At 49.3% G+C, this 14,821-nt stretch overlaps 7 protein-coding genes across 7 annotated transcripts; 3 read left to right on the forward strand and 4 right to left on the reverse strand.

Annotated features, from left to right (window-relative positions):
- The first annotated feature begins 1,717 nt into the window (after positions 1-1,717).
- Positions 1,718-2,830, forward strand: BKA55DRAFT_734352 (uncharacterized protein). The gene is made up of 2 exons (XM_046201258.1): positions 1,718-2,000; positions 2,059-2,830. The coding sequence occupies exons 1-2, from the start codon at positions 1,926-1,928 to the stop codon at positions 2,590-2,592; spliced, it is 609 nt and encodes a 202-aa protein (XP_046053761.1). The 5' UTR covers positions 1,718-1,925; the 3' UTR covers positions 2,593-2,830.
- A 68-nt stretch (positions 2,831-2,898) lies between these two features.
- BKA55DRAFT_502984 (Metallo-dependent phosphatase-like protein) lies at positions 2,899-3,894 on the reverse strand (the record flags this gene model as incomplete). The annotated part of the gene is made up of 1 exon (XM_046186968.1): positions 2,899-3,894. One exon carries the CDS (start codon positions 3,892-3,894, stop codon positions 2,899-2,901), a length of 996 nt encoding a protein of 331 aa, XP_046053762.1.
- A 672-nt stretch (positions 3,895-4,566) lies between these two features.
- Positions 4,567-4,983, forward strand: BKA55DRAFT_503044 (mediator complex, subunit Med31; the record flags this gene model as incomplete). Its single annotated transcript, XM_046186974.1, has 2 exons — positions 4,567-4,650; positions 4,711-4,983. 2 exons carry the CDS (start codon positions 4,567-4,569, stop codon positions 4,981-4,983), a joined length of 357 nt encoding a protein of 118 aa, XP_046053763.1.
- Positions 4,984-5,269: 286 nt separating this feature from the next.
- BKA55DRAFT_502610 (uncharacterized protein) lies at positions 5,270-5,590 on the reverse strand (the record flags this gene model as incomplete). Its single annotated transcript, XM_046186937.1, has 1 exon — positions 5,270-5,590. A coding segment is annotated over one exon (321 nt), but the record flags the coding sequence as incomplete, so codon positions are not given.
- A 489-nt stretch (positions 5,591-6,079) lies between these two features.
- On the forward strand, positions 6,080-7,059 carry BKA55DRAFT_231620 (uncharacterized protein). The gene is made up of 3 exons (XM_046185275.1): positions 6,080-6,233; positions 6,300-6,468; positions 6,527-7,059. Exons 1-3 carry the CDS (start codon positions 6,210-6,212, stop codon positions 6,958-6,960), a joined length of 627 nt encoding a protein of 208 aa, XP_046053765.1. The 5' UTR covers positions 6,080-6,209; the 3' UTR covers positions 6,961-7,059.
- A 261-nt stretch (positions 7,060-7,320) lies between these two features.
- On the reverse strand, positions 7,321-8,606 carry BKA55DRAFT_501991 (thaumatin family-domain-containing protein; the record flags this gene model as incomplete). The annotated part of the gene is made up of 2 exons (XM_046186882.1): positions 7,321-8,109; positions 8,160-8,606. 2 exons carry the CDS (start codon positions 8,604-8,606, stop codon positions 7,321-7,323), a joined length of 1,236 nt encoding a protein of 411 aa, XP_046053766.1.
- A 1,621-nt stretch (positions 8,607-10,227) lies between these two features.
- Positions 10,228-12,456, reverse strand: BKA55DRAFT_502203 (uncharacterized protein; the record flags this gene model as incomplete). Its single annotated transcript, XM_046186906.1, has 4 exons — positions 10,228-10,427; positions 10,480-11,851; positions 11,916-12,020; positions 12,079-12,456. 4 exons carry the CDS (start codon positions 12,454-12,456, stop codon positions 10,228-10,230), a joined length of 2,055 nt encoding a protein of 684 aa, XP_046053767.1.
- Positions 12,457-14,821: the final 2,365 nt, after the last annotated feature.

Here is a 14,821-nt window from a genome sequence, read left to right on the forward strand (position 1 = left end):
AAGGAATTCGATAGTGCTCCGGCTTGTATGCTTATCATATTGGGTTATGATTTTGAGAATCTCATCATGAGTTTAGCCTAGGATGAGACAAAACTTTGCTGCTTTGTTATTGGAGCTTTGTGGAAGTCTCTAATAATAAATGTCTTGATGATCCTCGTCTTTGTTGCTTAGTTCTGTACTCAGAGTACAGTATGATTTAGCGAATGGAGATCCATACGTGGTGGTGTTGGCATGATGTGAGGTTATGGAAGTGCTATACCGTACTCGTCTGATTCCAAGCCCCCGACAACACGTTACTCTGGATACGAGATGCATCTGCACATGGCATGCCGCTGCTGATCGGTGACGCTGATCTGACCCTGCATGTGGGGATGAAGTCAAAAGCAGCCGCCAGAGAGAGCTACAACAGTATTCGTTTAAGCATCACTGCGTTTCGTGGAGTTGCACTGTCTAGACACCTCCCCGAATTAGAAACCGACATCCACCAATAGCAGCGAGGGAGAAGGAGATGTTTTGTTGGGGAGCATTTATCCGTATGTACAAGGCCGCCAAAAAGAGGCACTTTGGGACGACGCGTAAGTGTTTGTATGCACGCGCATGCACAATGCGTGAGGGGGCAATAAGCTGACGTTGATGGATGAGCTTGAGGATGTGAAGATGACATTCAGAGAGACAACAGTAACAGTAACAGTAAGCCAGCCAGCCTTCAAGGTTGCCACGAATGATCAGTGCGTGAGAGTTGCAGAAGCTGAGATGGTGCTGCATATCATGTTCTCATCCTGGTCTTTGTACCGTTTAGTGGCGTTTCATAGCTCGACGTTGTTTACTATACATGTTTCTTCTACCTAGCCTTACCTTATTCCGGATGATATACTCTGTAAGTTGAGTGAATGGGTGAGAGAAGGAAAAGGAAGCTTCTTGAAAAAGGAGTAAACAAACGAAAAGAGCAAATTTGATGCATGAACTAGCATCATCAAACTTTATATCGAGAAATAAAGTTATGGTAGGCTACTTCGTATTCAATACATTCAACGTATGTATGTTTCTTGATCTGGAAAGACATTGACTGTTCTGATGTTGTCCGGGGCAATAAATCCCTAGTTTCGAGGGTAGCACCAATTTAGACTCCCCCGCCTCTAAAAACATGCATACCAAGAAACGCCATGGCGTCGCCCCCAAACGGCAACCGGCACAAGAAAACAAGTGTAGCAAATTTAGGGGGATGAGAGGCTAGAAAAGACAAAATAAAACTCAATTTTCTGTTCCGAAGTCGCTGCCGAGCACAAAATGGCGCTTGGGTAGTAGTGACAGAAAATAATGGAGGACAGCAAAAAGTAGAGTTTTATGAAACCTCGGACGATGACACCCGACAATTACGGGAGTTGTGAGAATGTTACTGAAATATGGTGATTGACAGGCCATTAGAACTCTAACAGCGCTGTAGACCCACCGAAAAAGGTCAGCGCCTGGGCCGTGGGACTCGGCATGATTGGCTGGTCCAGTGTTTTATGTACAGTACGCAGAAGGTTGGTGTCGGCTTGTCGGGGGGTTAACCAGGGGTCCAGGGGCACTTCTGCAGCCTGAAGCTGTGCTAGAGCTTAGCATTGGATCAGGATCAGGTCAATGGTCACCCCAATAGCCTGTATTTCGTTCGTAGATCAGCCACTTGTTGACGTCTGCTGCCTGTCACTATTGACTGGGCTAATAAAGTATCAGGACTTTTTTAAGTTTGCAAGACTCTACTACATTGTATATAAGGAGGTGATCCCGACCTGTCCCAAGACTTGTCTTAGTTGTCTCCTGTACATCCCTCTCGTTGAATTGAATTGAATTGTATTGCTGTCTAATTGTTGACTTATAACTCAAAGCTAGCTCACTCGCTTTCACTCAATCGTTTACAGTACCAAGTCATTCATACATTCAAAATGAAGGCTGCTTTCTTCCTCGCTGCTGCTGGCCTCGTTGCCGCTCAGGACCTCAGTGGTCAACCCGAGTGTGCTGTGAGTCCACCAAACACCACTTACACACTCCATGACAGCACCTAACTAACATCCACAGCTCAAATGTCTTCAGGAGAACATCCCCAAGGCCGGCTGCAAGCTCGAGGACACCGCCTGCCAATGCGACTCCAAGTTCCAGGAGAAGCTCCTCCCCATCATCACCCCTTGCTTGACCAAGGCCTGCGAGGCCCAAGACCTCCTCAAGGCTCAGTCCGCTGCTGCTGAGGCTTGCAAGGAGTTCGCCAAGACCGCCGGCGAGAGCAAGCCTACCGCCACCTCTGCTGCTGCCACCACCGGCGCCGTCACCGTCAGCATCGACACCTCCGTCACCGGCTCCGCCAGCGTCCCCGCCATCTTCTCCAGCATCCCCGAGGAGTCTCCCATTGTCCCCGTCACTCCCCACCCCGGCAACGCAACCACTACCAAGACTCACGGAGCTTCTACCCCCACTGGAACTTCTGGCTCTGGCTCTGGCTCTGGTTCTGGCAGCGAGAGTGGCAGCGCCAGCAGCGTTCCTACTGGTAACGCTGCTGCTGTTGCTGGCCCTGCTTTCGGTCTCCTCGCTGCTCTCGGTGCCGCCCTTGCTCTGTAAGAGCTCTGATATCTGTTTGCGTATAAATTCATCTTCACCACGGAGCATTCTTGGGACGCAGTCAATTGACGTTTACGATACAAGGAAATTAATAATGCGTTGTTCAAAGATCCATGGATTGTGTGTCACTTATTCTTTTTCGGGGTACCTACAATTAGCTCACCATTGAGAGTGATGGGAAAAGTAGTAATAGACATGTACCAGCTTAGCTAGTAATAAACAAGCATTGAAACTTTCGATTCTCAATTGATGTACATCTATGTTATGATACACAATGATAATGATGTGGTTGTTCTTAAGGACCTCTCATGCTTGTCCAGTTCTCGCCAAGTCAACATCAATCAGCCACGGTAGCTGTATAGGTCTATATCTGATATCCATAATGGCTGCGTTGACAAATAATGTTTGTTTTCCCTGAACCACGCGACTATCACCCTGAGTGAGGTCCAGATGTGCAGCTCTTTGTTTGCTCATCTCAATGAGCTTCACCCTCGTTGCATTGGCCTCTTGCTCGTTCTGCGTCACGCGATTTGGTCGTAGCCCCTTGAGCCCGACTTTTCTTGACAGGTTCTCATCAATGGCATTGCCTTTCCATGTCACATGATGTGTTCCCCAAGCTTCATGGATATGGCCAAAGCAATGGATCTTGGGTTTGGCACGCGCGACGGCGGCAAGGAGGTCGGGACAGCCAGCGTGAGACCCCGTCATGCCTGCAAAGTCGCAAATACCTTGCGGCGGGCCGTGAGTAATGGCCACATCGGTTTCCTTGGGAATGTTGAAGTCGTGCCAATTGTCATATTGAAATGCCCAGCCACCATAAGAAGGAGTCCATGGACTCGCATACACTTTCAACAGAGCGCCATTTTGCAAGGTGAACACATGAACGCCCTCTGTCAAATATCGAACACCATCTTTCTCAGCCTTCTGAACGATATTCTTGACCTTGTCGAGCGTGTCCGCTGGACCACCAAACTCATTGATCCAATAGTCGTCATGAAGCGCCATGTCATGGTTGCCTGCAATGGCCAGCTTGAGAGGGGCTTTGATAGATCGTAACACAGAGAATGTGTTTTCGAACTCAGGAACTGTAGTTCGCTTCGTGAGGTCTCCGCAATGAATAACAACATCAGCCTCTGGTAGAGGCTCTCTCCAACCCGTCGTCACACGCGTGGCATCCTTTTGGTTGAGCTCATCGTCAGTGCTAGGTCCACCTTTGTTCTTGGGCTTTGGTTTCGACCCATGTGTGTCAGATATAATAAGGATGCGAGTTTTGACATGTGTCGTAGCAGGTGTTTCGGACATTTTAAAGAGAGTTGAAGCCGATCATAGGAAGACAATATTTATGTTGAGTTTGAGCGTGTCAGGGAACAGAAGTGCTGTGGTTGAGAGAAGAGCCAATGGTGCCTTCAGTTGGAAGAATAATTCTATTTTAGTAGGTAATAAGATTAACATAAATTTGAGAAGAACAGTGTTGCCTAGTTTGCGTTTGTGGATTGCAGCCTTACACCACGAAGTGACCTTTCATGTTGAAGAGCTCAGGCTGACGTCGATGTTTATCAATGCCCACCGAGGACAGAAAAGACGGAGCCTAGCGTCTGCATTGTCATGAATAATGACATTGTAAGAGCATGAGAATAAGACATAAAACTAAGTATATAGAATCTCAACTCAAATAAGACGCGACTGTTACTCAGACTATGATTATAATTTAGATGAAAGCTCAGAGGAATTAGAGTAGAGAATTACCAAACTCTCCATTCTTGACTTTTTTCTTTCTCCTCAACTGTCAAATGGAAGAAGTGGGCCTTTCAACTGCGCGGACCCCTACCTCAATTGCACTCCTCCAAACAAAGCATCAACATCTTCCTACACATCACCACCCACAACCCCAGGCTCCATTTTCCACTACTCGGAATTAGTCTCTCTCGATACAATTCCTGGAATATGGCGACGGAAGATTCTCAAGACGTCCCAATGGGATCGCCTCCTGAACCGCCCGCTCCAGCAGACCAAGAGCCCAAATATGGTGGCTATTCACGATTCGAGGTTGAGCTCGAGGTTCGTTCGCACTCTCCTTTAGTAGCGCTAGAATCCATAACGAACAAGTATTGCGCACAGTTTGTCCAGTCCCTCGCAAATCCGGCCTACCTCAACCACCTTGCGTCCCAGAAGCTTCTTAGCCAGCCCGCCTTTGTCGCATATCTTGCCTACCTACAATACTGGAGCAAACCGCCGTATCTCAAGTACCTAACGTACCCCGGCCCGACACTACGACATCTCGAGCTCCTCCAGCAGGAGACGTTCCGACAGCAGATCATCAGCCCTGATGTCGTAAGGGCACTAATGGAGGAGGGCATGAAGGCATCCGTCGATTGGCACCGAGAGAGCTAGAAGGTCCCCGCCAAGCTGAACAGCCCTTCGCAGGACGATACGAAAGGCACGAACAAGAACAAGAGGAATCAGGACGACACTGTGAACGAAGGAACGCCTGACACCCCGCGAAAGCGGAAAACCCCACGCAAGAAAAAGAAGATTTACGTTATCAAGAACAGTGCGACGCCTGGTGGAACAAATTCTTAAACACCTCAAAAAGACAAGTATGATGACCCAACTCCGATTCTCCTTGCACAAAGAAAACCCCGTCGTTACAAAACCCAAAAGGAATCCTTCCTCGAACTCAGTTTTCTCTCCACCGGTGACCGCAGGTCATGCACTTGTAGAAACTCGTCATGGGCTCATCAGCACTGCGAATTTGAACTTGGAAGAAAGCTGCCTCGTCGCCTTCACATCCCTCGTTGGGGCACTGAACACGACCCTTTTGCGCATTGTCCCAAGCGCCAGGACCGCCAAAGACGTCCTCCTTCTCGACACGCTCATACATTCGTCGCGAAAAGACGGGCTCGGTGATGTGATGTTCGAAAGGGCAGGTTCGGCATTCGAGACGGTTGGTTCGTGTACTTGTGAGGGAGACGGTGAGGATGTTTGCGCAATGGGGGCAGACTGGAGTTTGTTAGTTTGGAACAGGCACATTGATTTTGGGGCTCTTACAGAGCAGCATGATGACGGTTGCTATGCTCGTGAAAGACGGCAGCGGTTTATTTGATTAGGGGCGAGGTTGGTTTGGAGATAGGCCCTTTTCTTTGGCAGCCGTCGTGGATTGAGGTGCGGTTGAATAGACAAACGATCATGAATTGAAGTATGACTATTTTTTTTTATTTTACCGAAGAACATGAAGCTGCTTGACTTGATCTGGTGGGTCCCACTACCGCCCAGGCTGGTCTGGCAGTTCTAGCGCCATCCTCTCCCCGCCATTTCCGCCTAAGCTCCCTGTGGTGGACTTGGATTAGGCTGGGCATCACAGTGCCCCTCCAAACACCGACGAAACATGAAACACTCAAAACCTAGCACAGTCCATATTCACTGCCTCCCTTAGGCCACAACGACACGACCAGCCTTGACATTCTCCGTATCTTACCTGCGGATATTCTTGGAACTCTTCTGACATACCAACGAGGCTTGTCAGATTCTTCAGCGCTTGACTTCGTCATCGTCAATCCTAACATCTAATACCCCGCTCTCGCGAACTCAACTTGACTGAATATTCAACAAATCTCAACATGGCTGGAGATGATGAGCACGATGTGAGTTATATCATGCTTCACACAAAAGACTCTCAATAGGCCAGCGAATTAACACAGACGCTACAGGGCGCCACCGTCCAGGAAATCCTGATCGAAGCCTGCCGCCGCAACAACGTCGATCTTCTCAACGACTGTCTCGAGGACAAGTCCGATGCCGAGATCTCAAAGCTCCTCAACGAGACCACAACTGTCTTGGGCAACCATCTCTATCACGAAGCCGCCTCTCGCGGAAACTGTGCGCCTCACATCCCTTGACATATGCGCATGATCCAGACGCTAACCCACCGCCTCAGACGAAATCATTGACCACCTCCTCGACCAGCCCGAATTCGAGTGCGATCCTATCAACCGTACAGAAGGCGACACACCTCTTCACAGCGCCATTCGTTGGATCAACTCAGAGCCACCCGCACAGCGACCTTTTGGCAACGCCCTCGTCGAGATGATGCTTGAGGCCGGTTCCAGCACACGAGTCAAGAACAAGGCTCGTCTTACTCCCTACCAGCTTGTCGATCCTACAAACACAGAGCTCCGCGAAATAATTCAGAAGCATGAGTATGCGAACCAAAATGCTGGCGACTTCATCAATGTCAACAACTCGGCTGGCCACGGTGGAGCTGTGCTAGATGTTCCAGACGACAGTGACGATGATGCTGAGTTCAGCGGAAGTGATGAAGAGGAGCGAGCTGAATGGGAGAGGAGGCGGAAGGAGAAGCAACGCAAATAGACGAGCAACATGGCACGTTTACACGAATTCAAATATAGAGGTTGCTTCACAGTAGGACGAGGCAAACCAGTTCATGGGTGGATATAAATCATGAAATCTCAGAGCGATAGAACCCAAGTAGCTTACGCACAGGTGCAAGAATAAGCATTTCTCATTTAAGGTTATCGAAAAGGGGGTATAAACGTTCTAATCAGGTATATGGAGCGGTTTCTTCTCCATCGTCTATCGTTTCGTCGTATACGCACTTTCTGCAGTATGGGCACCAAAAGAGTGTACTTGAGATCAGGAACCGGCCTGAACCCTGGACAAAGGAAAACTGCACAGCGTCAAGGCTGGCTTCCGCATAAAACCCGTTGCAGCTTATACCAGTAACCAAAGTGCAGTTGCCAACGCTGTTGAAGCCATCATGAGTTCGATAGGTAACACATGGTTTCCGAGGCTCTTCTCAGATACGATATAACTGACGTCTTTGAGCTTCTTCTGTGTCGCGTCCGACAGGGTGCCAGATTGGGCGAGCTCATTCATTTCATCTCCAAGTTGTCGCAGAATGTTAGTTGAGCGACCCTTGGGACACATGATTACCTCCCAGCCTCCACCGTTGGGAATAATGAACGTGGACTTCTGGTCGTCATAAGCAAAACTATATGCATCGGGGCATATAATCTTGGCTCTCTTGCTGTAGGCAGATGGCTTGCAGACATCTGGGTCGTGGTACTTTCCTACACAGCAATCCTCGTCGGTTCCGTACGCAGCGCATGCGCTGTTACAGGGGGAGAATTCTGGCCGTTGGATGTCATCGTCTGGATAAGGATAGATGCCATCCCCAGGCTTAGTGGGTGGAAAAGCAAGGTACTTCCATGGGCACCAGCTTCGGGCATTGTCGCTGCTGACTCGAGTTTCCAGTGGAACAGGGTATGACGAGTTTGTGTAATATGTTCCCGTCTGGCTGCTGGCATAGATCCAACTAGGTGTCGCAATGCAGGCGCAGTTGGTGAGATTCGGCGGGATGAATGTCGTGTTTTTGGAGGGTATGAAGTTGACACCCATCGGGAGATTGTAGCCATCAACCAAAGACAGATCGTAGAAGGTCTGCTTCCCATGCAAACCACCAGCCAGTGTAAATTCAGCGAGTGTTGCTGGCGTGGAACCCTGTTGGTGGTTAGTATTATACAAGTCTTGCTCGAACACAGAGCACTTACACTGGCTTCGCAATCTAACAGCCCAAAACAGTCCCCTGTTTTGCAGGAACACGAATCACCATTCACAGTACAATTTGTACGACCCCAAACTCGACCTTGCCAATCCCATGAGACCCATAGGTCTTTACTCTTTCCCTGAGTGAGCTCGAATCCTCCAGTTCCCGGGCCTTTGCCGGCCTGTGTTGCGATGCCGGGCCAGATTGTCGAGTCACATTTGTTGGTGATGGTCAAGGGAATTGTCCTGTCAGGATCTTTTGGTTCACCTCGGTTCGGAGATCTAATTCGTCCAGGGAAATGCGGAAGATCTTCGTCTGAACCCTTTGTGACATCTTGTGCTCCTTCCACCCCTGCGGCGCTCAGGAGGAAACCGACAGCAACGGTAGGTACCAATACTCGACAAAATGAGGAAACGCTATTAGCGCCTCTACGCCTTGACGAGGATACCATCTCACGACCCGAGAACTTTATTCCGACCAAGAAGAAGATGTTGAACGTAGGTGATTGGGACTGAGATCCAATAAGCCTGTCGAATGGAGTTGCCTCAGATCCAAAGTATCAAAAAAGAAAAAAGTGCTAGCAAGTCGTGATCATAACGCTGTAGGGACTATTCAAGCTGCGGCCGAGAGTCAGATATAAGACGAACGATAGAGTTGGTATGGAGCCAGGGTCTAGGGTCGAAAGTGACGTATAGGCGACAATAAAGCTGCGAATAGGAACCGTTTTCTTGATGCCCAGAAACTGTTTCTTGATAAACCTAGTCCAATTGATCTGCGGTTTAAGCGTGGCAACTGATAATGACCAGAAGAAGGACAAATAGTTGGCCCAATGAGCAGGGGTTGACCGGCTGAGGGAAACGAGATAGGGCTAGGCTATTGTGAAAGAGGCGATGAGAGGAGAAACCAAGAATCTGAAACGACCAGGGGTATTAAAGATGATGTTGTAACAGCTATTTTTGGTGTCTGATCGCCCAAAGACAAATACCAGGAAAGTAACAATAAGGATGGAAAAGAGGATAAAGGCGAGGCCAAAAACTCGCCTGGAGCAAAGGAGAGAATCATAAGACAACAAGAAGAGAGAATAGAGAAGGGAAAGGGAACCTAAACGAGCGATGGCTGATAGTGAAACAACATGGTATCCCATGCTGTTCAAGGAAGGAACCCATGGCTGGCGTTCCTGCCATTTCCTGATGTTGTTTAACATGGCAGGTCAAATATGACGTCAGGGCAGTTGCGAACCAGCCCGGCTGATAGGCGATAACCCTCAGTATAGCCTCGTATTGTTAACATCTACCAAACTATATTCAGATAAGCTATAATAAACCGTTTTTCAAATATTCTAACTCCCTTTCTTTGAATGTCATTGTGAGTCAATCTCAGCCTTGCAACGGTAACGATAACCTTATCCCACGTGTGCGGTGTAAGAGACTCTGCCCCACCTAACCAATTACCGCATTGGGCAATCTGAATATCGTCAAAAATTATAGGCACCAAAAAACATACAACACCGGGGATTCGCTGGTCGTCACCGACCCAACTACTAATCCGGCGCTTCGCAGCTTGACGATGGGGGAGCGGACGGGACCCCGTATTCTCTACGAGCTTTGGTCGTATGTGCTTTATCGTAGCCTTCTTGCGATCTATAACCCCTATGATCAGAAACTGTGAGCAACTTCAGCACGAGACTTGAGAGAGCGGGATGGTCGCTTTTATATGACTCTATAGCCTGTGTCCATTCAACTGAAAATTCATTGTCTATGTACGAGTAATCATCATGTCGTTCATGCATGTAACTCTTCCCCTCTTTATCCCAGAACGTAGCACCAGGCTCAGTCAGACACGCTGGTCTATTCACCATGCCCCGTCCGTTTAACTTCTCAATACTAAATCCAACATCTTTCGCTCGACATGTCGCACATCCTCTTCGCGTGCTCTTGAGGCAGCTATAAAAATAATCCCATTTGCGCGCTGACTTGGCGTCATCTCGGGTCTGTGCCTTCCTAGGTATCATGCGGTTTCAAAGTGAACCTTAAACTTATCGACTTTCGCTTCCTCCTCCGTTTTGAACTTGTTTACCTGAAGCGAGAGCGACAGCGGCCCATGACTTCGCCTTGACAGACAAGTTCGGCGCTGAATTCCGAGCCGTCAAGGGTCAGGTAAATATCGAAGTAAACGCGGTAAAATGTGCCTTGAGGGGTATCCATTCGTTCAAAGTCCTTCTCCAAGTTCTTGCGAGAAAGGTCCGAGGTAAGAGTAACAACTTCCTTGATACCTGGGCCATGTTAGTTATATGTTGTGGAGCTCGGAATGGATGTTCAACTTACGGGGATCCTTGGTGTATTCAGGGCAGACATCATCGTCACAGGCATATAACACATCCTCGTACATGAGGGTGGCACCTGGAGCGACTTGTCGGAAGAAAGAGACCTTAACAGGTTCGCCGTTCTTGACCTTTTGACCCTTCTGGACGAAGATCTGGCGGGTGAACTTACAGCGGTCCTTTCCATCGAGAGACGGCACACGATAAGCCTCAGGGTGGTAGCCTTCCTTAAAGGGCTGAAGAGTCGCCATGAGGTAATGTCGTCGAGCAACACGATGAGTAACAATTCGCTCTGTGATACCAGCAGTAACAGCACCCTTGACAATGGCAGCCACAGAGTCCATGGGTCGGACAACCTTGGACTGGAACTGAGGAGGGACGTGGAGCTTGATCTGCTGGAAAAGGTATTCGGAGGCACCGAAACCACCGACAACCAGGATGTTCTGGAGAGTGCGGTTCTGGGCTTGGATGGCAATGATCTGGTTTCTCACGAGCTCCAGGATACGGTTGACAACGGGCTCGAAGCACTGAAGAATCTCCTCGTTGGTGAAAGTCATGTAACCCTCCTCAATACCAGCCTCAGGGAACTCAGCCTCGATACCAACATCGACAGCCCACTTCTGACCGTTGTTTCGGAAATCAGCCTTGATTCGGTTCTCGAAATCCATGATACACTTGGCGTAGACTCGACCAGCGGTCTTGGAGCCATCGGGAAGCTTCATCTTTCGAATCTTGGTGCGGAGAATGTTGCTGAAGTTACGGTTCAGAGCTGTTGAACCGCAAGAGTCACCAGAACCAGCCGTACACTCGGCAACAGTGAAAGGGTTCTCCTCCTCAACCTCGTAAGCAATCAAATCGACGGTACCACCACCACAATCGACAATCAGGACAGCGTCGTGGACCTTGAGGTCCAGAAGACCGGTCTTGGAACAGAACAAAGCGGCAGCCTCGGGTTCTGAGACGAGAGTCAGACGGTTGTCGTTCTCATCGCGAAGAAAACCGGCCTGGATGGCAGCAGCTCGAGTGGCGGCCTTTCCAGCATCGTTCCAAATAGCAGGGACGGTCAGATAATATCGGATGTTGCGTTCTTCTCGGTTAAAGACTTCACCCAACGCCTTTTGCAGAGCTGACCGCATAGCCTGTCGAAGCTTAAAAAGGTAATCGGCGGCGACATCGATCTCTGACTTTCCTGGAGGCAGAGGAGGGAGGTTGATAGGGTCAATGTATGTGTTGCCGCTCAACATCAGCTGCAGCTTAAACCATTCGACCTTTTGCACACCAGGCTTGGGATAGCCGGTAGGAGCAAGGGCATCGGCAATATCGGGTCCCCATCCTACCACTTTCTGGTATTGATCGTAATAAAGCACTGTTGGAATCTGTCGAGGACAGTTGTTAGCTTGCTGGCTTCCTGGGTTCATATCTTGTTCCATGCTGACATACCTTCTGCTTAGTGTAAGAACCAGCACCTGGCCACTCAGTAATGATATCTTCCTTGGCCTCGTTGTTGGTCGCGAAAGCAAAAGCAACACCTGAGAAAGTGGTACCCTGTTGATTGATAGTTAGCCACAATGTTTGCTGTGCCGGTAGCTCAGCGAATGCCTACAAAATCAATTCCGACAATCAGCTGAGCCTTGCTCTTGCTAGCGCCCTCAACTTCGGCAGCAGGGCCTGGTCGTTGGAACTGCTGGTTCATAGGAGCACCTGGGGGACCGGGAGGAGGATATCCTTGGGGAGGAGGCGGCTGTTGTCCGAAACCAGGAGGACCTCCCATCGGAGGAGGACCTTGACCCATGGGCGCCATTCCGGGAGGGTAGCCCATTGGGGCTCCGGTGTTGATCGGGGGAGGACCGCCGACCATTTGAGTTGGAGGAGTGCGATTAGGCTGTTGAGCGAGAGGACTAGTACGACCAAGAGGAGCTTGGCCGGGAGGGAAGTTTGCGGTATAGCTAGGCGGACGGTTGCCGGGGCCCGGGTGATTCATCGGAAGACTCGTCGTTGAAGACGACGGAGCGATTGAGGGAGCGTTTAGCTGTTGCTGAGAAGGAAACTGCGGTATTTGGCCTGGAGGAGGGGTTGGGCTCGGTGTCAGACCTTCCGAGGTCTGTATGCTTGCAGCGGATTTGCGTTTTCCGAAGCCAAGGCTCTTGAAGCGGGAGTTCATAGAACTCATATGGAAAAGAGGAAGAGGAGCAAAGGGGAGAAAAGGTTAAGGAGTAGGACCCAAGAGGTCAAAAGAGGTAGAGGCAGGCACAAAAGCACAGGCGGACACGGGCACTGAGGGCGGCGGGCGAGCGAGCGAGGCGCCGCAGCAGGACGGGGGCAGGACGAACAGGACGAGGGGGGTTTTCGATGGAGGCGGATTAGGATTGGGCGTAAGAGGGAGGGGGATTTGAGAAGAGGAGTGGAGGGTCAGGCTTGGGCTCGGGTCAGAAATTAGCACGGCCTGGGGGGTGGGAGGGGCAGTCAGAGATGAGCGACACTGCTAGACTGCCAAGGAGGAGGAAGCAGAGTGTTCCTCACTGAATATCTGCTAAAGTATTGATAAATTAAAACTTGATATTGATAGTAGAAGAACAGTGACTCAACTTACTATACAGTAGGTAGTTTGGTATGATGCCTGTAGTATACGTAAGGTAATATTCGTCAGGACTGCGAAATAGCGACAACGGTGGCAGCTGTAGTCTAGAAAATGGTCGAGCTAGGCTGAATGCTGAGTGCCTTTCTTTCACCTTAAAAGAGGCAAGGTAATATGTAGTCAAGAGAAGGTTCTCAACTGTCAACGGTCCGCTGATGGCGCTTATTCTGATTCTGATGCTGTTCCAATCTGTTTCTTCATTTGAATGTCCTGAATTCTCTAATATCCACTGTCCTTGCTGTGTCCTAGATATTGGCTCCTAGGAGTGTGCAAAGAAACAAAGAGGGGGGTGCGAGCCTGAAGCCTTTGCTGGCTGGTTGGCTAATGCTATTGAGCTTGGGCTGAGCTTGGGCTGAAGTTGGCTTGGAGCTGGATGCCCCAAGAGCCGTCTCTTGATACTGAGATGTCCTGGCTTAATGCAGGCTTGGAGATGGCGCAAATATTGACGGTAGTGGCCGATTTGGGCCTGTAGTTTTCAATCTTGTCGCGAATGCAAGAGTATCCGTACTGTATAGTCAGTGATTCAGCACCGCTGTCTGTAACCGTAGGGTCGTAGCAAGTTGTTAAAATCAGGCAGGCTTTCTTTGGTTGGTGTCGATACGCGCTGATATGGAGCACGTCCAATGTCTATTACCGGGGCCGTTTTCGAGAGGCGATCAAACAAAGAGGCGCAGTTAAATAGAGGAACGGGCAGGCCGAAGATGCGATGCGATGGGCTTGGTCAATTTAGCGACAAGATGATCATCCAGGAACGCTTTGTTTCGTAGGTGAGTTTAAAGTTGGTAGGTGTCGGATCGTGCAGTATTTGGTAAAAAAGGAATCAACCTAACGAGAAGAAGAATAATTCTGATGTGATGCGCTTGGCTTTGGAGTCTTCATTTGGTATCAGTTCCTTCTAGGCTGAGCTCGGTGTGGTGGCTGAATGAGGCGCTGCATTCTGAGTAACCCGCTTCCGCTTCTATTCTGTCAATGGAACGAGAAAATAGAGCCCGACCGCCTCCAGTGGAGCCCTGACCAGGACACAGCTGACGGCGCTAGGATATTTTCAGCGGTTTAAGGCTGAGGACAGGGGTTTTATGACCCATGTCTGCTGTAACTGCGCTGCTACCGTAGCAGTAGGTGCATTTGTTAGTTACAGGTCTCTGCAGGACCATTTCACACCGATTCTCTGGTTTGTCAGATCAGAAAGTTCATGATCTTACAGAGCGTTGAACAGGTTGGACTCGTAGGTTTGTGTCTGCCCTGTTAATATTGACGCCCAATTGGTATATGGATACACTAAAGCAGTAATCAGGTACACAGTAGCCAAGGCCATTCTGCCTTGTCACCTTTTTGACAGGATGCGATCTGACTGGTTAATTGCTTTCCTATTGTGGCTGTGAGTGAGGTGGATTCTCAGGTTCTCGTTTACTGTCGCCCACTTATGTAACATTTCTTTTCGATACTGTTTTAGATAAAAGTACGGACTTGATAAAATTAATCTAAACCCCAATAATTTATGCTTAGACTTCATACTGGTTCTTCCGAGTCACTCATGATCTTTGTCGTGGTTTATTCGAAGAACGTTCAGATAACGTTGATCTTGATGTCTTGTACACGAGGCGGGATGGTGGGGTAGCTGCAGAACACGAGCAAAGCCCCAATCTTCTATGAGCGATGACGAACATTGAAACTGCCGAGAAAGAGGACGCCGATGTTGACGTTGACGATG

The sequence above is a fragment of the Fusarium redolens genome (genome assembly GCF_020744475.1).
Source record: "Fusarium redolens strain MPI-CAGE-AT-0023 chromosome Unknown BKA55scaffold_3, whole genome shotgun sequence".
Classification (NCBI taxonomy): domain Eukaryota; kingdom Fungi; phylum Ascomycota; class Sordariomycetes; order Hypocreales; family Nectriaceae; genus Fusarium; species Fusarium redolens.

Bases quoted from the DNA above. Each gene is read 5' to 3' on its own strand.
- BKA55DRAFT_734352 (XM_046201258.1), top strand. From the start codon at position 1,926: ATGAAGGCTGCTTTCTTCCTCGCTGCTGCTGGCCTCGTTGCCGCTCAG. The intron at 2,001-2,058 runs GTGAGTCCACCA...TAACATCCACAG, and splicing joins GTGGTCAACCCGAGTGTGCT to CTCAAATGTCTTCAGGAGAA.
- BKA55DRAFT_231620 (XM_046185275.1), top strand. From the start codon at position 6,210: ATGGCTGGAGATGATGAGCACGAT. The intron at 6,234-6,299 runs GTGAGTTATATC...CAGACGCTACAG, and splicing joins CTGGAGATGATGAGCACGAT to GGCGCCACCGTCCAGGAAAT. The intron at 6,469-6,526 runs GTGCGCCTCACA...CCACCGCCTCAG, and splicing joins AGCCGCCTCTCGCGGAAACT to ACGAAATCATTGACCACCTC.